At 40.1% G+C, this 23,118-nt stretch overlaps 1 protein-coding gene across 16 annotated transcripts in view; it reads left to right on the top strand.

Annotated features, from left to right (window-relative positions):
- Positions 1 to 23,118, top strand: part of erg (ETS transcription factor ERG) — a 262,636-nt gene that overhangs the window by 176,548 nt on the left and 62,970 nt on the right. For all 16 annotated transcript variants that reach the window (XM_069888910.1, XM_069888917.1, XM_069888905.1 and 13 more), the window contains one exon: positions 22,305 to 22,522. In XM_069888910.1, the coding sequence (XP_069745011.1) occupies positions 22,305 to 22,522 (218 nt within the window). The remainder of the gene's footprint in view (positions 1 to 22,304; positions 22,523 to 23,118) is intronic.

The following is a 23,118-nucleotide window of genomic DNA, read 5'->3' as shown; positions in this document are numbered from 1 at the left end:
ATTGTTACAGCAATCTGCAATTCATCTGAAGGGCTATGCCTGCTGGAACAATTGAGATTTTTAAGACTGAGTGACCAATTTTTTTGGTTGAAATGTGCATAAGAAGGCACAAACGCAGGTAAAAGAGGTTCAAATACAGATCAGCCAAATCACGACTGAATGATCAAGCAGGATTGATGGGTTAAATGTCCAAATCCAATGTTCCTATTTAACAGGAAGAGTTAAGTTTCCTGGGCGTCTCCCCTTTTGCTCCAACTAAGATCACTGCTGGACATTCCTGTCTGATCACTAATCTTGGCAGTGTTGAGGGCTGGTGTCTGTGATATTTATTGCTACTGAACTTTACAGCCAGGCAGGCACATCCTGCCAATATCCAGGATGTTTTGATTTGTCAATTAACAGTAAACCTAATGGGTGAGTTTAAAGCAGTAGTTCTCAACCATTTTTCCACTCGTATACCACCTTAAGTAAATCCTTACTAACCACAGAGCATCTAAGGCATTCTATGCTAAGGGTTTGCTTAAGGTGGTATGTGAGAGGGAAAGAAACACAGTTTAGATCCATTGGGTTAGAGAGAGAAGGATGTTAATGAACGTGGGAAGACAAACACAGGTAATGTGTAAAGTTCACAAATTGGAGCAGAGTCATGATGAATTTTGATCCATCAGTAAAGTGCACTGGACATAGGAAACTTGGAAAGTAAGGATTCATGAGGGAAAAAACAATTATATTTAAGTTTTAAATAATTTCAAATTTAAATTTAGACATATTGCACAGTAACAGGCATTTCAGCCCATGAGCCCGTACCGCCCAATTTTACCCAATTAACCTACAACCTCGGTACATTTTGAAAGATGGGAGGAAACTGGAGCCCATGGGGAAAACCCACATAGACAAGGGGAGAATGTATCAACTTACTTACAGACAGCATGGGATTTGAAACCCGGTCCTGATCGCTAGCGCTGTAATGGCATTGCGCTAACTACTTTGCTGAGGTAAATAACTAAGTCGTTCAAGTTTATTTTTCATCTAATTGTATCAGTACAACCTGAAAAAAGTGTTCGCTGGTCCACGGTGCAGAGCAGTGGAAAGCACGGATACTTATATAACATATTAAGGGCAGGGAAGATTGGAACAAGAGGCCATGAGTTAAGGGTAAGAGGGCAAAACTTTAGGAGAAGTATTAGAGGATGCTTCTTCACTCAGAGAGTGGTGGCAGAATGGAATGATCTTCCGAATAAGATAGTTGTGGCAGGGTCCCTTCTGTCATTTAAGAGAAGGTTGGATGTGTACATGGAGGTGAGGGGGTTGGAGGGATATTGGCGGAGAGCGGGAGGATTGAGCTAGTGGAGTTGTTCTAGTGAACCGGTGCGGACTTGAAAGGCCGACATGGCCTGTTTCCGCTCTGTAAATGGTTTTACATAAATATATACACACACACACACACACACACACACACACACACACACACACACACACACACACACACACACACATAATATATACACACACACACATACACATACACACACACACATATATATATATACACACGCATATATATATATACACACACATACATATACACACACACATATATATATATATACACACATACATATACACACACACATATATATATATATACACACATATATATATACACACACATATATATATATACACACACACACACACACACACACACACACACACACACACACACACACACACACACATTTCTTTTGCTTGGCTTCGCGGACGAAGATTTATGTCCACGTTAGCTGCAGGCTCGTTGGTGACTGACAAGTCCGAGGCGGGACAGGCAGACACGGTTACAGCGGTTGCAAGGGAAAATTGGTGGGTTGGAGTTGGGTGTTGGGTTTTTCCTCCTTTTTCTTTTGTCAGTGAGGTGGGCATATTTAAAAATAAATAGTAGAGTCATGGAGAGTTGTCTTATCAGTCATTCAGCAGTGTCACTGCCCATGGGAATGTTTCGGGGAAATGAGAGTATAATATTAGCCCCTATTGTTCTAATGATCCGATCTCCATGGATCGATACCACAGTCAAAGTTTCTCTGGAAGGGATGGCCAGTCAGCATCTGCCATGTGAATTGTCTCTCCATGACCAATTGGTGGCACAATATCTTCAGCCACAACTAATGTGAACATGAACGTCTACATGGAAAGCATGTCATTAATCTATCATCCATTTTGCTCCAAATGGCCCACTGGAGGCAATTCTTTCCAAAAGATTACATTTACCGGTGACCTTTTTCATATAAAAATGTATTATAAACTTATGAGCTAACTGAACAGAACTCTTAACATTGTTTCATCCAATCAGAACTGGATATCCATCGAGCCAGGCTCGATAGAACCTGATGGATTGCATAAAGGCCGTGGATAGACCTTTCAAAAATAAATAGAACAAGGAATATATATTTCGGAAGTAGTATCAAATAAAATGCAAAATGGAGTTCGAGGAAGGAAATGAGAATAAGATGGAGCAAAACACAGCAAAGATAGAAAGAACACCTGAACAATTACTTTCACTTTCAATTGTGAACCCATTTGTATCTTTTTAGGTATAAATTGAATATGAAAACATATTTGTGCCTGTTAAGTGTTTGCACACTTCCTAGGTGAACACAACCATCAGGACCGTTAATGAGGTTAATCATCATATTCTCTTCTCCAGGGTAGGGAGGGGTCCAAAACAAGAGAGCGCAGGATTAAGGTGAGGGGCTGGGGGAGATTTAAAGGGGACCTGAATGGCACAAGAAGGCTGGTGGATAAATGAAACCAGCTTCCAGAGGATGAGGTAGAGAGGGGTACAATTAGGACATTTAAAAGACATTTAGACAAGTTAACAAATGGGAAAGGTTTAGAGGGATATGCAGGCAAATAGGACCATCTTAGATGGTCAACTCAGTTAGCATGGATTATTTGGACCAAAGAGCTTATTTCCATGGTGTGCAGCTCCAACTTTATGATACTATGACTCGTTCTGTTGAAGCCCTATTTTTGGGGCACACCTCAGCATTTACCCCATCAGGAAACAACCGGGCATTCATCTGATTGGGATGCAACCAGGCATTCACCCCATCGGGACACAAGTGAGCATTCATCACAAATGGGCATTTACTTTAACGGGACACAATAGTTTTAACCATCAGGACACAACCCGATTCACCTCCTCCGGACACAACCGGAATTCATCCATCGGGAACAACTGGCCTTTTTCCCTCATGCCAAGGTCATTTCTCCATTCCATTTTATTCATGTGATAATGTCATGAATGGGCATAGCTCACTTTAATAATTAAACAACAGAAACTGAATGAAAAGTGCATGACTTGGGACATTAGTAACTCAATAAATTAAGGTGAACACTGTGCCCAATTATGGGCAGCACGGTTAGCGCTACACTGTGACAGCAACCCAGCTCTCTCTAAATTCTCTCCATGACCTGCGTAGGTTTCTTCTGAATGTTCCGGTCTCCTTCCACCTTCCAAGAATGTACACAATTGGTAGGTTAATAATTGAGCTGCGTGGTTTTCATTGGCTGGAAAGGTCTTCTACTGTGGAATATTGTTTAATAAAAAACAGTCAACTGTGTAAGGATGAAAGAGTTCCCCCGCTCCCCCCCACAACTCCATCCCACCAGCAGAACTGCGACCTGCAGCTCAAAGGTGAATGTGGCTGATGGTGGGGCTCAGGACCACCAGCAGTCTCAGGGCATGATTGGTCTTCCTTGGTGGACCAAATGCCACAAGCAGATCACTTAAATGCACAGACCTATGTATCACGAGTTGGGAATGCAAGCAACATGGGATCTGCCCATGAATAGCACAGGACAGCTTTTAAGTAAAGATGCAATGCTGGAGAAACTCAGCTGGTCAAACAGTGTACTTTGTAAATCAATGCTAAAGATACATAACCAACATATTTTGAGCTTGAGTCCTTTATCGAGGAATGAAAAAAATGCTGGCAGGCACCTGAACAAAATCATGGTTGGGGAGGGGGAGGGAGTTGAGGAGCATGGTCCCACAGCCAGGCGATACTATGTGGATAAGGGAGGGTGGGCACACCAGCAAGCAAGGGGAGGGAGGGATGGCTCTTTGAATGAGGAGTAGGTTAGCAGAAACCATAGAAGTTGATGTTAATGCCATCCGGTTGGAGGGTGCCAAGATGGAAAATCAAGTGTTTCTTCTCCAAATTACGCGTGATATAACCAACATTTCAGGCTTGAACTCTTCATCAATATAACCAATGTTTCAGTTTATCTTTGCTGTATAAAGTACACTGTTTGACCAGCTGAGTTACTCCAGCATTGTGTTTTTACTTCAACTTCTGCAGACCTTCATGTTTTACTTAGGTTGGCTTTTAATCATCTTAAAGGTGAAGAAAGCACATTACTGAGCTCTTAAAGCAAAGATCTTCCAGCTTTTAAATTACATCTGGTTTTGTGTTACTGCTTTACACTGTACCCATGTTTCTCACCAAGAATCCAGTTTCCAGGCTCTTGTATTTAAGGGTGAACCTTCATACCGTCATAAGCACTGCTGATCTCTCAGTATTGGTGTTAGTGAATGATCCAATTGTTTTAGTTTTGTATCATGAGGCATATCATGCATTTATCTTTCAGGAATATTCCTGGGATTGCCAAAAATATCCTGGAAGCTTTAGGGTTAAAGATAAGAGCAGCAACAATCTGGTCATATTTTAGCTACAGTTAATGGGGCAGTGTTTCGGAATGATTATAAATGTCAGAAATTGCCCTGGTGACTTTTCAGTTGGAATGCTTTATTTTTACATTTAAAATAGCTCATAATAAATGTTCCCATTAAAGTGGTTTGCTCCAGATGTTGAAACCTGATCGGATAGCTTTCTGAAGTAGGTTTTACTCCTCACTCCTCATTTAATACAACCTGTTTCACTCTGTTGGATTTGCACATCCACACCACTCTAAATAAAATGAGGTTATTCATTTTGGTTAGTAAGTGTAAATGTGGGTGACCGACATAGGAAACCCAAGCCTCCCCCACATCCCAAACTGTCATAAGTCTTCTGTGATTTTTTTTTTAAACCACAGTCTGGGTTAAAGTTAAAACTTGAGTTCGCACCACCAATCATATCAGGAAGTTTTATTTCATAAATTGATGGTGGATATAATTGCCTGGAAGTTAGAGTCATGGGGTCACGGAGTGAAGCAGCACAGAAGTAGACACTTTAGCTCATATGTCCACACTGACCATTGAGTACCTGGCTGTACTGAACTAATTTATCAGTACTTCTGTGCCCTGGTGATTCAAGGGCCTGTCCTGATACCTTTAAAATACCTTTTCCACCACCTTCTCAGACAGGGTGTTGCCGGTTTTCCTCCGATCAGGCAGCCTGGTTAGTGCAGTAGTTACCGCAATGCTGTGAGAGTGCCAGCAACCCAGGTTTGAATACATATTCTCTGGGTGTTCTGGTTTCCGTCCATTGTTCAAAACATATCAGGGATATAGGTCAGTTGGGTGTAATTGGACGGTACGGGCACATGGACCAAAAGGGCCTGTTACCATGCTGTATGTCTAAATTATAAAAATGTAAAAATCTTTACTAACATAATAATCCTTAGATCTATGTCCCTCTATTTTTAGATGTCTCCATGATGGGGAAAATGCTCTCACAATTCATCTGATCTATACGTTTCGTACTTCAGTATCCCACTGTTATGACCTTGCCTTGCTTCAAGGAAATTCAACCTAGCCTATCCAGACTCTGCTCGTAACTGAAATGATCCATCCCAGTCATCATTCTCTTCTCCTCCCCCCCACCCCCCACCCGACAACCACCCCTTCACTCTCCTTTGCAATCAGTCTTTCAGTGACCAGAAATGCACAGTACACCAACTTACTCGTTTTATAAGGTTATTCCATGATCTTCCAGCTTTTATATTGAACCAAGCATATCTGTTGAGCTAAATGCATGTTAGACGTCACGATTGTGAAATTTAGGATATCTTTGCTTTCACAAATTGCTGTCATGGTTAATTTCCCTTTAAGAGCATTAGAATCTGACCTGTGCCTGTTCGACAGACAGCTGCTACAATAATTGCATATTGACTCATGGGAAGTGGGTCATCACCCTTAAAGACCTATCACCATGGCAGCCAAGAGCACATGGGTCTCCTACCCCAGGGGGTGGAGTGGACCAGTCACTCCAGTGACCTGCCTGGACCTGACTGTCGTCATCAGCCACAGTCTCCAGGCTCACAGCCCATATCAGTGATCCTCTTTTGCTTATAGAAAGGATCTCATGGAGACACTTTCATTCACATGTAGTTCACCAATTTCATTAGGAGTGCTTTTTAAAAAATTTTGAATTGCTACCCCTCCATCAAACTCCAAAACAACAAACTCATCCAGACTCATTTAACCTTACTTTGCATATTATTTATTATTGAATATTTATTTCCTGTTTTGTGCAGTTTGTTTGCATTATCTTCTTGTTTACATTCCTCTCATTTGTATATATATCTTTTCTTTAAGTACAATTTTCTAGCGATGCGTAGAAATTTTGCCTGGCCTGTAGGAAAATGAATCTTGGGGTCGTATGTGATGTCACCTGCGTACACTGACAGAAAATCTGAACGTTGAACTTTTTGAATGTTGTTTATTGCCACATGTTCCGAGATGTAGTGAAAAGCTTTGTTTTGCATGCTACCCAGAGAAATCAAACTCTACTTAATACAGGAAGTAGTGCGGTAATAAGACAAATATCACCTGCTGCAGTGTCACAGTAAGCCAAAAAGTGTATTGTGTAGCTAGAGCAAAATACAGGGCATAGTGTTATTAGGACAAGTTGCTCGATACAGAGAAAAGTAGAATTAAACAGTGAAAGGGGGTGATCATTTGCTAATGAGTAGTGTATTCAGGAGACTGACAAAGCAAGAAAGAAACTGTGCCTGAATCACTTTTTGCAAGTTATTTACAATGGCAATAAAACATGGCTTTTTGATAAAACTTTTATTGGACATAATAAAGACAAGCCAGGTATATTGATGGATGGAAGTAGAAAAAAGATGAGAGGAAGTGACACCTGCATTAAGTTGACCATGGCAGGAATTGTGGGTGTAATTCTTGATGGACAGGACTTCAGTTGCAAATTGTCGATTCTCAACAGGGGCAAAATTAGTTTTGGCGTCGGATTTATGCACAAGAGATGTCGCCCCGTTCTGTAAATGACCGGAAAATCAAAACTAAGGTCGATGAATTTTTTGGTCGAATCATTCAATATTGTGCCATGGGCATGAAAGATTTATTCTTTCAAATGTGTCCCGATGAAATGAAGAAGCGAAGTATTGCAAAAGACCGCATGGTTTTGAGTGAGAGAGGAAAGAGGAAACAAAATGTGAGGCAGACTTTCATGGATTAGTTGGCAAATCATAGGACTGAGTGGAGTCCCTTAGCACCCATCCGAAGAAATCTTTTGTGTCAGGATGTTGTCATTGCTTTTTTCCCTCAATTTTTGAGAAAGTTCAAACAATTCATCAAACCCTCTCACCATGTAGCATTTCAGAAGTAAAGATTACCAATTCAGCGGTGATAACTTGCAAATTTAATTGAGTGAATGGTGCTATTTATAGCTTGGATCAGCACTGGAGAAGCAACCCCTTTTCTGCCAACCCTCGCTCCTCCACAGTTGACTTTTGGGAAGCAAAACCTATCAATCTTTGGGTCGTGCGTGCCTCTTGACTAAACGAGTTATTTCTCAGTGCTTCTGAAATGAAACCTTTCCAGACCTGAGAGCAAATTTAAAAAAAAACACATTGCAATGCATGTTCCACAGATCACAGTTGCAGTTGAAGAGTCTGAACCACTAGATGTAGATTAGCCGCAGTTGTCTGTGAAGCATGTAGCAGAGATCTGACACTCCACCAGCTTCCTTTGGGATTGTAGGGTCCAAATCAGATGTGATGCTTGTTCTCTCACTCAGTTCTCCTGCAACTTAAATATAAAACAGCCTGATTGTTGCCATGGCATACCTCAATAACATGTTGTTTTTATAAATGATAATTTACAGTTCCTTTCTTCCTTTATTTTGAATATTTTATTTAAAATATTCATCCATTAATTATAGTTGTACTGAGTCAAAACTTAATTAAATTTAAAAGTTATAATGATTACATGGTATTAAAGAAAAAATAGTATCAATTTACACACTGGGATCTTACACTATTTATATTAAATGACTTTAGGGAAGAAGATTATTACAGGTCTTAAGAGGCCAGAAGTTTATTCTTACATATTTATCGATAAACTTTGCATATACAGGCTCGAAATTTGTACAAAAGTTGAATATTTATTTCTCAAATTACATGTTATTTTCTCCAATGGTATACAACTTTGAATTTTCGAACTCTATCTCTCCATACCCAAATGTGCATCTGATTTCCAAGTCACTGCCATACACGTGCTATTTTAATAAATTTGACTTGATAAAATGATAGTTTTAATTTAGGTCTTGTTCCTTCTACATTCCCCAACAAAAACAAATCTGAATTTTGTGGAACAACAATCCCAATAACCTGTTCTCAGTCCATCCAACTTTGGAACATGACCCAGTAGAATATAAAAAAGGTTCCTATTTCTGCACCACATCCTTTTTAATAGTGCCTGCTTGTAATAAAAGATAATATTGCAGAAATAAATTTCTCAGTGTAACCTCTCCTAATAAGAACCTCCAACTCCCTAGAAGCCGGTAAATACATTGTTGGACTTGCTGTATTAATATCCCCTCAATTGAAGATAACAAAAATGTGTATTTTGAGACACTCCATATTTATTTCTTAACTGTTGAAACAACATCAATTGACCTTATTCATAACAATCTTCTACACTTTTAATACCATTATGAAACCAGATATTTAAAAATGGGTTGTCTTTAGGTATAAAATGATTTTAAATCAAAGGTGTTTTAGGTGATAGACTTCCTGAAAGAACTTTGTGTTCTATTTAGTCATTTTTTTCTGTAATTTTGCCAGCAATGCTGATGAGGTGAACTACCTTCTAGACTTAAAACTGCCCAGAGCTGAAGCATCTTACATTGAGCTCTTTAGGTCCTGCTTCTTCTTGTCCACAGAGATAAAATAAACATTCTTTTTTGCCCTTGAGGAGTAAAAAGAAAATCAGTCATGGAAATATTCATTAAAAATAAGCAGTGAGTGCCACAGCTTCAGAAACACTTGTTTAATCTTGACCTTTGCCAGGAGTTTGCATGTTCTCCCTATGACTGTGTGGGTTTCCTCCGGGAACTCTGGTTTCCTCCTACATCCCATAGATGTCAGGGCTGGTAGCTTAATTGGCCATTATGTGTAGGTGGGTGGTTGAATCTGGATGAGATTGAAGGGAATTGGAAAAATGAAATTGAGTTAGTGCTGGATTCATGTAAAATGGTTGCATGACCATTTGTTTCTAAGACTCAATAAAAATTAAAGGATATTCCACCCCTTAAACCTGCTTCAATAGCTGATCTTTGAATTTAGCACCATTTTCCTGCCCTAACTCCACATCCTTTGATTCGCCTAATGTTTAAATATCTATTGTCTTCAGAAAAACAAAGAAGCTCTCCTAATTCTCACCACACATAATCCCTTAATAATGTCATCCAAAAGGATGGCTCCAGTTTCCACTATTTAAATTTCACATACAGCATGGTTACAGGCCCTTCTGGATGCCCAAATACCCCAATTAACTGACAATCCCAGTAGATTTTGGGAGGAAACCCTTGTCGACATGGGGAGAACTTACAAACTCCTTACAGACGAGCCACTATGGACTAATTGCCAAACTGCTTATTAATACTGGGTGTTCAGAAATTTGCACCAATTAAAATTTGGAAGTTCAAAGTTATTGTCTTTGTCACTTGGTTCCATCCCTTTTTTTGTGGGCTGTCCGAAGCAAGATCAGACCGTCCACAAAGTAATTGTTACATTAGATCCAACGATGAACTTGTGGTTGCATATCTGGCCTATCACTAACATTGCCTATTTCCACTTCCACAACATCCTCTGCTCTGTTCAACTTCAGATCATTCATCTGTTATAACTCAAAATATGAGGTTACAAATCCTTGCCTCCAGCATTCAGTGCTCCATTAACTGGTCATCTAAAAGTTTGTTGCCCTTGTTCTAACTTGCATCAAATCCTCTTCCATCATCCTGTCCACACTTGATCTCAACTGGCTCACTTTTAAAAACACAATGATTTTTAATTCTCTTTATAGTCATTTTTGATGATACAAAACATTAAAAGACTCTTCTGGCCCATGAGACCCTACCAACCCACGTGCTTTGGAGGGTGGGAGGAAACAGGAACACCCAGAGAAACCCCTTGGAGCTCATGGGGAGAATGTACAGACTTCTTACAGACAGCGCCGTATGTGAACCCAGGCGCTGTAGTAGTGTTTTGCTAACTGTGCTATCTTAAAGCCTGGCACATTATAGCGCAAGGAACCGGGTTCATATCCGACGCTGTCTGTAAGGAGTTTGTATATTCTCACTGTGACTGCATGGGCTTCTTCTGGGTGCTCAGGTTTTCTCCCACCCTTCAAAACGTATGGGGTTTGTAGGTTAATTGGGGAATTTGGGCAGCACGGACTCATGGGAAACAAAATTTTCTTCAGTCTGCTATAAAGCAGACAAAGATTCATCTTTCCCATGATGAATGGTCTTAATTTCAATTTTTAAAATTGAATTTAAAATTTAAACCCGTAAGAATCCTAGTAATCAATGCCCCATCAATGTAAGCCAAATTTTAATCAAGCCTTCGTCTGAATTCCCTTCCAAATTATTTTGCCCCTTCTACAGTATTTCCTTCCAAATTAGACTTTTAAGTTTTTGATTGGATCTTTTTAATCTTAGTACCTTTGACTGATTGATGTCAAATTCATTTTATTAAATATTGGAGATACGTAAATTCAATCTATTATTGTTGTGACTCAATTAAAAAAGAGCAAAGTTGTAGATGTTTTATCTACAATTATTTATAAGCCTCGTCATAGATTTTTCTTGAAAAATTGACAACTGTTAGCAATTGGCAACTTGGGGCAGATTTTGGTAACTCTTTGTCCAGACTTTTCATGAGTATTGAGTTTGTACTGTACTGAGACCTGCTGAACGTGTAGCATCAGTGGCCGTACTGTTCACAAATGGTCTCACCTTTATGATACTCCAGCATCAATGCTCAGCTGGGAAATAGTGCAGGCTTTGAACGCACGAGCACAATGTGAATGCTGAACAATTATCACGGAGGTGTTCAAGGGATCCTGGAATCTTCACAGGCAATAGTGATGTCTTCCATCTCAAAGGAAGTTGTTTTTCCTATCTTGGTGGGGCATCTCAGTCACATCAATCCTGTACTTGGGGGTGTTTTGTCTTTGTACCAAAGACTTCTCTGGCTCAATCACCATCTTTGGCTTGGCTTCGCGGATGAAGATTTATGGAGGGGTAAATGTCCACGTCAGCTGCAGGCTCGTTTGTGGCTGACAAGTCCGATGCGGGACAGGCAGACACGGTTGCAGCGGTTGCAAGGGAAAATTGGTGGGTTGGGGTTGGGTGTTTCCTCCTTTGTCTTTTGTCAGTGAGGTGGGCTCTGCGGTCTTCTTCAAAGGTGGTTGCTGCCCGCCGAACTGTGAGGTGCCAAGATGCACGGTTTGAGGCGAGATCCGCCCACTGGCGGTGGTCAATATGGCAGGTACCAAGAGATTTCTTTAGGCAGTCCTTGTACCTCTTCTTTGGTGCACCTCTGTCTTGGTGGCCAGTGGAGAGCTCGCCATATAACACCATAGATCGTCATTAACCATGCATTGCATTATCAAAACAGAAATGTTATATTAAACAAAATTTTCTTCAGTCTGCTATAAAGTCAACAAAGATTCATCATTAGTATTACCCCAAACCCCTTATGGCAAGAGAAAGAGAAGCAAAAGAAGAGTCCCATCCCCCCAGAGTCACTGAGTGTCCGTGGAGTTGCCTCCAGTGCTCCCGCAGCCTCTGGAGCAGCTCTCGACTCCAGCACACTTCAAGCCATTGGCTAACCTGAACCCAGATCCGAACCTCCAACACGACGAGGAAGCCTTCGGCGCCCTCTCAGCATTCTCTCGATTCCCGGTTCCAATACCTGGTTCTCGTGAGCCAGTCTCCAGCAGTTCCCAGCCTGCTTGGGTTCCTTGCCTGCAAGTTGTCAACCGCTCACAGCGGTCCTTCAGCAACAGAGCCCCATCACTAGCTCACTACCGCGGTCACCGTCCTTATGGTTGTCTCCTTCTCAACAGGGGCCGGGAGGTGTTGTCCTCTCCGTTAACTGTGCCCCCCACCAGTCTGCTGTCCCCCCCGGAATCTGCAACCCCTCCTCTGCTTTTAGTGGCAGAAGTTTGCCTTATGACGTACCCCAATGCCAAAATTAGTTTATGTACTTAATGATCTAGAAGGCTTGGGATTGATTATTCCGGGTAAAATGATGTTTACATGTTGTGTACATCAGAAATTATTTTCTCTTGGTCCTGCATGATCCCTCTCATGCTGCTATTTTAGTAAGTGACCAGGAACTTTGAAGCCAATGAACTCAGCAGAGATACTGGACGATAGAGGTGAGAGATTTGACGTTTTTCCCCTCATATCCTGGACTGTAGTGTGTGATACTAGAATAAGTGAATGACTGATCATATCAGCAGTGTCCTATTTTAAAGTTTCCACCGTATCTACAATTCTCAGCTTTAAACAGACAAGGCCTTGCTCGATGTTGTTTATATTGTGAATGTGCTCAAAGCTTCCTGTAAAGGTTAAATGTCCTGATCCTGGACATTGCGCTCCCCAATTCCCCCGGTACCAATGCTTTTTTGTCCATTTGCTGCTTATTGTTCAGTGGAAGTCATTTGTTTTCAAGTTTCTCACTTGCTTTTCCTGCTGTTTTCTTGAGGTTTGTACGAGGTAGGAAAGGATATGAGTGTAGGAAACAGGTTGCCGTGGCAACACTATTAAATAAAAGGACAAAAATATATTCAAGGTCAAAAATGTTTGAATGGAAATTCGAGTTGACCACAGTTAAAAAAAAAGTTTCTTAAAAATGTAACTGATCAAAAGCCAACTTCAAACAAAATCTAAAAGGGATTTTTGTCAAGCGAGTCATGCAGGAGATATAAAAACTCATAGGTTATGCAAAATAACCTGGCCTGGGAATGAAAAAGTTTCATTCTCTCGAGAAGGTATTCATTGCTAAATTCTATGTTTGAGCATTTGGCAAATACATTTTTTTTGTTTTAAATTAATAGTATAATTACTGAACTTCTACTTGAGGAAAAATGTTTCGGGGGAGCGATGTGCGGGTCAAATATTTTTTACATAGAGTGATAGGTGCCTGGAATAGGCTGCCAGGAGTAGGAGTGGAAGCAGATGCAGTAGTAGTGTTTAATAGACTTCTTGATGGATAGGAAATAGAGGGATGTGTATCACATGCAAGCAGTAGAGTTTTAGTTTAACTTGGACATCATGTTCGGCATAGACATGTGGGCAGAAGGGGCAGTTCCTGTGCTGTAAAGTGCAGCATTCGACGTTATGTTCCATGTAGATTAAAAAGTAATGTCTTCCCTTCTTTCAAACTTCCCCGACAGATAAATAATTTGACTTTAATTTTTGAATTATCCTGAAAGATTTAGTTATTGTCATGTGCACCAGTAAAGAGCAGAAAAATCATTTGTTTTGAGTTTATATTTCCATTTAAAAGTTTGTAACTAACACTCCTGTGGTAGGCCGGATCTCAAACAATGATGTGACAATAGGTAGACACAGCCCACAGGGAATTTTAAGCATGGCTAATTCTTGGCACGACAAGTTCTCAAGGCAAATCAATATTTGTATTGGAGCTTAAAATGCCTGGCTCAGTTCCAAGAGAAGTCCAGCTCTGTGCAACATTGGATCATCTCCCGGGGATAGTTTGTGTTTGTAAATCAGTGCCAACCTAGTTTCTGGGCCCTTGACCAGTTTGCTATATCTATCAATGTGGTTTGATGTGTTGATGGCACTTTCGTGAGTTATTTAAATTAATGATAATAATGAATCTACTGTCATATACATTGTGCAATATAACTTTGCAATGAAATTCTTGTTGTAGCCGAAGAGGACCTCCACAGAAAACTACGATAATATACATTAAAATAAAAAGAAATAATAAATATTTTAAAAATTGATAATATTTACAGATACCATCGTGCAAGAAAAGGTGGCATTACAATAGGAGAGGCAGCCCTTTTGTGCTATTGGAGCAGTCCAAGAATAGGTTGAAGAGTCTGAAAGCTGTTTGACAGTGTTCTTGAACTAGAGGCACCATTTTCAAGTTTCTGTACCTTCTCCCCTGGGAGATGGGGGTCCTTTATGCTTCCTGAGGAAACGCCTCAAATAGATGCCTGCAATCGAAGCGAGGTCAGAGCTGCAGAAAGCTGTGATGCAACTAGTCAGTATATTTTCCTCAGGGCACCTGCAGAGGTTTAATTGTTTGAAATGTCAAATCTCCCTCTGGTTTGATTAGAAAGTGTGCACTGTTACCTCATTGTGATGCCTTTAGGAGGGGTCTTCTGAAATATGGACTCCAAGGAATTTGAACATAGGGACCTCTCCCATCACATCAACGTGGACAGGCGCATGATCCATCGACCTCTTCTTTCTAAAACCAAATAAGCTTTTTGATCTCTTAATAAAAAGAATTATTTAAAAAAAAATTGTTGCACCCATTGGTGACCCCAAAATCTAATTTTATTTACCCAACAAAGGGCCCAAGCCTAAAATGTTGGTTGGCTGTGATGCGCTTTAGTGACAGTAAGCAGACAAAAGATTCGAAGACTGAAACAACTGGCTTTATTCAGCTTAAAGTCTCTGCTGTGGCTAGCTGTGCCTTGTTCCCGAGTGACTGACCTCGAGAGGGGCCGGATGTGGCTTATATCCTGGTCGACTGATTAGCAGCCGACTGGGTGGGGTTTGGTCCATTCAGGTCGACTGATTGACATCTGGCCAGGTGTTATCTGTCCTCCATTGATCTTCCTGCAGGTACAGTGGTCTCCCCCTGCAGTAGGCTAGTGGTGTATCACCACATTGGCCTTTAACTTCCTATGGATGTTGGATGATCTACTGAGTTTCTCCAGCATGTTTGTGTATTGCACTCAACCCCAGCATCCATAGGCTTTCTTGTTTAACTGAATAACTAAGTCCCGGCTATTGACCTCACAGAGAAAATCTGGATAACTGTCAACTACTTAGAGACAGGTCAAGGGCAATGTGCCCCTGTTCTCCACAAGCGAACATGTGCTGGATCCATCCACATTGGACTATTGTCTGTATACTGATTTTCTGCCATGTTAGAAATCCATTTCTGTTGGCTTCAAAGCCAGACCCACTACTTCACCTCAAGGTTTTTAATGGGTTACTAATTTCAACAGAGAATAACGACTGCTTCCCGAGCTCTGCAAATATATATTGATTTTATTGACTGGTGTACTTGTCCAAATGAAATTCTTTGAGAGAAACACATATTTGACAGAGGAACATGGGTTTTATTGTCTGTCAATGGAAAAGCTTTTCCAGGATGTTTGTCACAAAAATAGCCGTAGAATACTGAACAGGAAGACCATGAAAGCCTGTGTTGTCTTCGGACTCAGATTTCTGATTTATTGACAGAGTACATACATGACGTCACATACAGCCATGAGATTCTTTTACCTGTGGGCATGGCAGAATTACCACTTATTACTAGTGCAAAAAAAATTATACAATGTACGCATGTAAACAAATTTAAAAAAACCAAACTGACTGTGCAGTACAGAGAGAAACAAATCAATAAATGCAAGAGTCCTTAAATGAGCCCCTGACTGAATTTGTTGTTGGTCTGATCATGGAGGGGTAACAGCTGTTTCTGAAGTCATGTGTCACCTATACTTATTTCCTGATGGTAGCAGTGAGAACAGAAAGTGTGCTGGGTGGTGTGGATCCTCGACATCCTCTCCGATGGCAGTGTTCCCCGTAGATGTTCTTGACGGCGGAGAGGGTTTTGCCTGTGATGTCCTGGGCTGTGCTCACTACCTCGATGCCATATGCTGGAATTTTGGAAATAAAAAAAACTGCAGATCCTGGTAACTTGAGATAAAACAAACAAAAAAAAACCTGAAAATGTCCGGCAACTGTGGGAAGAAAATGTGGTGCATTTATTCCAGGCTTCTTCTTAGCAGTTACATCATGGGTCCCACCCATCTTTTAGAACTGAGATTAAACTGGAGCCTTCTCAGCCTGTTAGGTATCATTCACTCTTAGTTGCAGCATGACTGCTTTGTTGGTTGTGGGATCATTTTATTTTGTCTATTCTATATTAAAGCTGCTGTTTAGTCTGGATATGGTCCTTTGTGGTGCTACATAAATTTACCACCTTAATTTTGGGTATGCCTACCCTTCGGAGCTCCTCCTTGAATGGGGTATCAATAATTTTCTTTACCATTTCGTTGAGGAAAATTCAGAGAAAAATACTGAAGCTGATTTTTTTTTGATGAGTGAATGCCAATTTGTTTTTATAAGCGAGGGAACAATTAAAAATAAGCATAATACCTTTTACGCTACCATCAGACTCCACAACAATAAACTCAATCAGGACTCATTTAAAGACTCTTAGTTTTACACTTTATTATTGTTTTTACTCTCTGTATGGCACAGTCACTTTTCTTCATTTCTTTCTTTATTTAATGTGTACAGTTCCTTTTTTGCATTACCTTTAAGTGGTAATTCTGCCTCGCCTGCAGGAAAAAGAATCTTAGGGTTCTATGTGATGTCATGTATGTACTCTGACAATAAAGCTGAAACCTGAAACATTGGTTATGTATATTTATCTTTGCTATATAAAGAACACTGTTTGACTTGCTGAGTTTCTCTAACTTTGTGTTTTTACTTTATATCATTTAACATGTTGGCAAGTACAGATGTTAAATTGAAGGGTGGATTCACATTGCTTCTTAATGAATAGAACAGTGGTTTTCAACCTTTTTCTTTCCACCCACATCCCTCTTTAAGTAATCCCTATGCCATCGGTGCTCTGTGATTAGGAGGGGATTGTTTAAGGTGATATGTGGGTGGGAAGGGAAGGTTGGGAATTGCTACTCTAGACTCAATTGTTGCTGAAATATTTTGCTTGAGAAAAATTGTCATTGGCCCATTTCCTTTGGAGTTATAAAACCATGCACATAACGAGTCAATAAGGTTATGATTTAAAACTTTTCCTTCCCACCCACATACTACCTTAAGCAATACCTTCCTAAGCGCAGAGCACCTATGGCATAAGGAATGCTCAAAGTGATATGTGAGTGGAAAGAAAAAGGTTGAGAATCACTGGAATAGAACAAGAGGTTAAGATATTAATAATCCGAAACCAGAATAATCCATGGAACAGAATCCCAAGAAATAATAGTTGACATTGTGTTCATTTGCCTTTTGAAAAGGATTGCGTGAACATGTATTTGGAAGCCAGATCAAAGGTTGCAGGAATAGTTTGCAATAGAATATGTTCAATCCCATATTCCTTCGGTCTGAATAGGTGGGGGCTGTTTGCTTTGGAAGGATGCCGGGCAGAGCTAGTTGTGAAAATATTCACACAATCTTTACCTTTCATTGCACTAACACTAACCATCCGAGACTCTCATATTTACGAGACATTATTTATTTGTATATACAAATATTTGACTTGTAGCTGCAGTATATTGCTTGTCTGTATGTGTGCTATGTCTGATTGTGTGTCTGCATGTTTTGCATCGAGGACGGGAGGAGGGCTGTTTCGCTGGGTTGTACTTGTGCAGTTAGATGACAATAAATGACTTCATTTGATTATACAATATGGTAAGGAGCACCTGCAGAGCAAGAAACAGAATCAGCATTTCACGTTTAATGATCTTTTGTGACAACTGGGAAAGTTGCTTTTTATTCTACTTGTATTTGGATATTAAATATTCTCACTGAAAGATTCCACAACATACTGTATGATGACCCAAATTTGGAAGATACAGGTCTGATGATCCTATAGAATTAGAATCAGAATTTATTCTCATGAAATTTGGTGTTATGTGGCAGCTTCATCTCTTTAGAAACTTCGTCTCTTTACAAGCTGTGAATCGGTGCAGCATCGGTCGCTGCAGAAAGGCACACGTTCGCTTGGCACCTGCTGCAATCGCGCTGGAGCCACTGTACTCACGGTAGCGGTCTGCGCATGCGCGAACTCCGGATTGGTGGGCCAGAATTCAACGGAGTCCAGGCGTGGTATGGCCACCCATGTGTAGAGCTCCCACTTACCTGTAAATAGTTATTGTTATAACCTCTCTTGAGTCGTGTCATTTCTACCACATTGACAAACATATTCCTTGAGTCTTTATTGTAAAGGTTGTACAAACAGTAAATTCCTCTGGAAAAAAATGCTCATTATAGGTAAATAGGGTAAATTTTCCCAAGCTGAAAATCAGGAATTGGTGAAGGGAATTGGTGGATTAACATGATTGGGTTACAGCTGCTTTAGAGACACTGAACAGGCCAATAACAAATGTTCAGTCAATGAAATACATTAAATTGCTTCCTTCATGAGCATTAAGTCAGATCAAAAATTGCAGATTCTGCTTATCATTTATATGAACTAGCTAGTGAAAAGTGCTTAAAAATTCTGGACATCAATGGCGATGTATCAAGACCTGGCAGGGGTGACAGCTTGAAACGTTGATGCTAAAATGTTCTTTAAGCAGTTGCTAAAACCTTTCTCATGATCAATTTGTTCTGAGGCTTGCCTCAGTTTTCAGTCATTACGTCTAAGTGAGCCCTTGATTGTTGCCAGGATTTACATTCCTGACTGTGAAGCTCATGTCATTGTGACCTGTGTCCTAATACTCGAGGTTCTAGTAGCACAATTCCTTCCACCTCTACATTACCATTCTTTTGCTCAGCTTCTTCACAGGGCAGTTTAAAAAAAAATCTAATCTGAATTTGATCAGAGGAAAATCAACTGTCAAAAGTGGTTCTCCGATATTTAAAAAGCACATTGTTAGTTTTAGTTCACCACATGTTAACAACTTCAATTTGTTTTCAACACCATCATCCAATGTAATTGTGGAAAGAGCAGCCATGCAGAATCCCATGATTCATTCTGATGGTCTATTCTTAATGGGGGGGAATCGTGATGCTTTATTAGTAATGGGGATATCAATGGAAAGAACAGGCTGGCAATAAATTTGGTAAACTTTGTTCCATAACAGACTTTCTATTCCAGCCTGCTTGCTAAAGTGAAAGTGGGGTCTGTGGTGTAAATGCTTCCCATATCTTCTAGCTGGGAGAAAAATGTATGATTGGAATCATTCAATATTAAAAGGCAGTGGGAGTGAATGAGAGTATAGCATTCACAAGTTTGTATGAATGTGATACTCTTCAAATGCTCGTCGCTGTTCCAACATTCTCTTCTGCTCTTGTGTCAGCAGATTGTTCCTGTACGGGACACGCATGATGGCTTTCCTTTCCTCCTGACACCAACCCTGCACTGTGAAATCTGTCAAATGTGATTTTCCAATATTTTAAAAGCGCATTGTTAGTCTCTTAGTTCACCACATGTTAACAACTTCAGTTTGTTTTCAACTTCTGTTGAACAATGTTTGAAAAAGCTTTCTTCCCCATGTTTCCACACATAAGGGTGTAGAGATAATTTGCACTGAAACAAAATCTTGGGTCATAAAAACACCATTACATTGTTGTACTGAATGTCATCGCATGGATCACACCCATTGTGTTGGCTGTTTTCGCCAGAGATAATGATTTTCTTGGCTACATTTGACAGAGGTTTTTTTCTTAGAACTATGGAGATTTAAAGAACAGAAACAGACCTTTCAGCCCTTCAAGTCTGTGCCAAACTATAATTCTGCTTGGTCCCTCTGACCTGCATTCAGTTCCTTCATACCCCTCCCATCCATGTTCCTATCCAATCTTTTCTTAAAAGTTGAAATCGGCAGCTCGTTCCACACTCCCACCACTCTCTGCATGAAGAAGTTCCCCCTAATGTTCCCCCTTTCACCCTTAATCCATGCCCTCTGGTTTGCATCTCGTCTAACCTCAGTGGAAAAAGCCTATTTGAATTTATACCCCTCATAATTTTGTGTACCTCTATTAAATCTCCCCTCATTCTTCTATGCTCCAGTTAATCAAACCCTAACCTGTTTAAGATTTCTCTGTAACTCAGTTCCTCAAGCCCCAGCAACATCCTAGTAAATCTTCTCTGTGCTCTTTTATTCTTATTTCTGTGTCTCTATTATAAGTTCCTTACCTCACAATATGTGTTCGTATACAGTGTTGGCAAGTTAGAAAAATGCTGGATTTTGATCTGAATGGTAATAGCTCAGCTACCTGAATTGTTGTTTTACTACATCCTTAATTTGTTAAATTTGCATGTATTTCTGTGGCTATATTTCTAAAACAGAAATGTTATTTACTGCTGTATGATATGAGGGAAAGAAATTTACCTCCGGTTACTATTATCAGTGGTGTGAGTAGTAGCCTGCCAATTCTAATGGCATCATTAAGCACGTATTAGTGTTTATACACCTATGCACACCAATGACTAAAGATGAACTTCAACCCCTTTGAGTGGGTTTGCTATAGTGGGGCATTAGCCTTGAATAGCCTCTGTGAACTGTATGATGCAGGTATTGGTCTACTTTTCAGTTCATTGATTGCCACCGTGATGTATCTACGCCTGAAAGCATTGAAATTGGCAACTACAGGTACTGAATGACTACAATTTTCTTGCGGGGGTATGTGTAAACTGCATTCACCCACTTGAAACAATTTTGAGGATAGGCTAGAGATCAAGAGGAACTACAGGTTCGTTGTTCGTGGCATTGAGATCATGGTAAAGGAAGTCAAGAGAAAGAAGAATACTCCATCATTTCAAAGCGGGGAGAGTTTGGACATTTGAAGCATTTCTGAACTAAGGATAGAAAATGCTGAAAACATCAATGGGTCAGGCACCATCTGTGGACGTTAAACAGAGTTACCGTTTTAGGGACTGGGCCCATGAAGTTCAATCACTAGACGACAAGAGTCCTGTTCCTCAGTGACACGAGCCTATGACCTGAGGTGTGTTGAGTGCAGATTCACTTCTTAATATTTCCATCCTTTTATGTCTCATTTCCCTTGATATTTGTGATCTGGTACAAACTGACATTTATTTTAGACATACAGCACAGTAACAGGCCCTTCCCGGGAACAAACCAGTGCCACCCAAATAACCTACGTTATTTACAACCCCCATACGTTTTACAAGGTAGGAGGAAACCCTTGTCGACATGGGGAGAACATACAAACTCCTTACAGAGAGCACTGGATTCGAACCCAGGTCGTTGCCGCTCTAATAACATTGGGCTAACTGCCACGTTAACCACATAATATAATAGAATGATAAAATGAGGCTTCAGAGATGCTAACTTTCACAAGTTTCTGAACTTCTACCATTTGTTGGAGAAACAGAAATAATGAAGAAAAATCAATGGGAAATTTAATTGTTCTGATTCAGCACCTGCTCTTTTAACTCCTGTGTAGTGGGGGAAATGAGGAATTAGGGAGTAAATAGTCACAATGGTTAAAATTCCTACCTCCCAGTCCCAGAGACTCGGCGTCAATCCTCATGGATTGTCTGCATGGAGTTTGCATGCTCTCCCTGCAACTGCACATTTTCCTCTGGGGGCTTGATTTCTTCCCATATTCCAAATATATGCTGGTTGCTTTGTCAATTGGCGACTGAAAATTGCTGGCAGGAGAACTGAGGGGAGTTCCTGAGCATGTGAAAGGGAACAGTTCAATGGGAAATAATTGAAGGAAGGGATGGCTTTGAGAACAGGCTCAATGGGCTGAATGGCCTCTTGCCAAGTTGTGAGAAATACAAAAATATTCTTGACTGCTCTTTGAAACTAAATTTTTGAATGAATGTTGAATTATCATTAAAATTGAACAATGTTGTATTAAGCAAAGGTTATGATGGAACTAATGTTCAGCTTTTGTTTATCAAATTTAAATATCAGCTTATTTGAATTTAGTAAGTTTTAATTATGGGTAAAAGACCATCCATTAGTATTCTGATATATTATCCCTCATTTGCAGAAAATAACACTGTCAACCGCAATCTTAGTTAACTAAAGAAGTTTGTGTTTTAGTCGCATTTCTGCTGAAGAATCTCAGACATGACCTGCATATCATTCTTTACTACAGGAAGCATTATCCATAGTCAGTGAAGACCAGTCCTTATTTGAGTGTACCTACGGAACACCACAGCTAGCCAAGGCAGAAATGACCGCTTCTTCATCAAGTGATTATGGACAGACATCAAAGATTAGCCCACGGGTTCCTCAGCAAGAGTGGTTATCACAGCCACCAGCAAGAGTGAACATCAAGATGGAGTACAATCCTAACCAGGTCAATGGATCCAGGTAATGATCTTTGTTTGAAGCCTCAAGTTTGCCATCTTGAATGAATCAAGGACCATCCAGAGTTTAAGGTGTTGCAGGTTAGGATACTTCCTTTTCTCTTCTGGGATCTGATTTTGATTGCAACTATGACATATGTAGTGAGGGCCTCCTCTATTTACTTGTTATCGGTATGATTTATTGGCTCAAATTTCTTAGCATTTATACTAAGTGACAACTGAAAATGTTCCACTCCTCACCACTGAAGCCACAGGGCAAAAATATATATTCCTGTATGGAATTTTATTGTGGTAAGAAACTTTCTCAGTGATTTTTTTTTCCTAATCGATCCCCAATTTACTTTAGTGTGAAGGTGTCATTATGCTCAGTGTCTAATAGAATCAATTCGTAATTTCTTATCCCAAACTCTCTAGGTCCACAGCCAATCCAGTATTCCAATTCTAGCTCAACTATTTAGGACTTGGCTGAGTATACTTGTTCAAAGTATTTTCCTGAAATGTCACTAACTTAAGTCTTCAAATGGGTCAAAACTTGAGCATTTATTGGTGAGTCTTGATTTATTTGAAGATTAATATCGCTCTCAGAATTCCAAATTTCAC

This window comes from Narcine bancroftii, chromosome 7, assembly GCF_036971445.1.
Source record: "Narcine bancroftii isolate sNarBan1 chromosome 7, sNarBan1.hap1, whole genome shotgun sequence".
Taxonomy (NCBI): Eukaryota; Metazoa; Chordata; class Chondrichthyes; order Torpediniformes; family Narcinidae; genus Narcine; species Narcine bancroftii.
The sequence above is the reverse complement of the archived record's forward strand: the minus strand, read 5'-3'. Positions and strand labels throughout refer to the sequence as shown.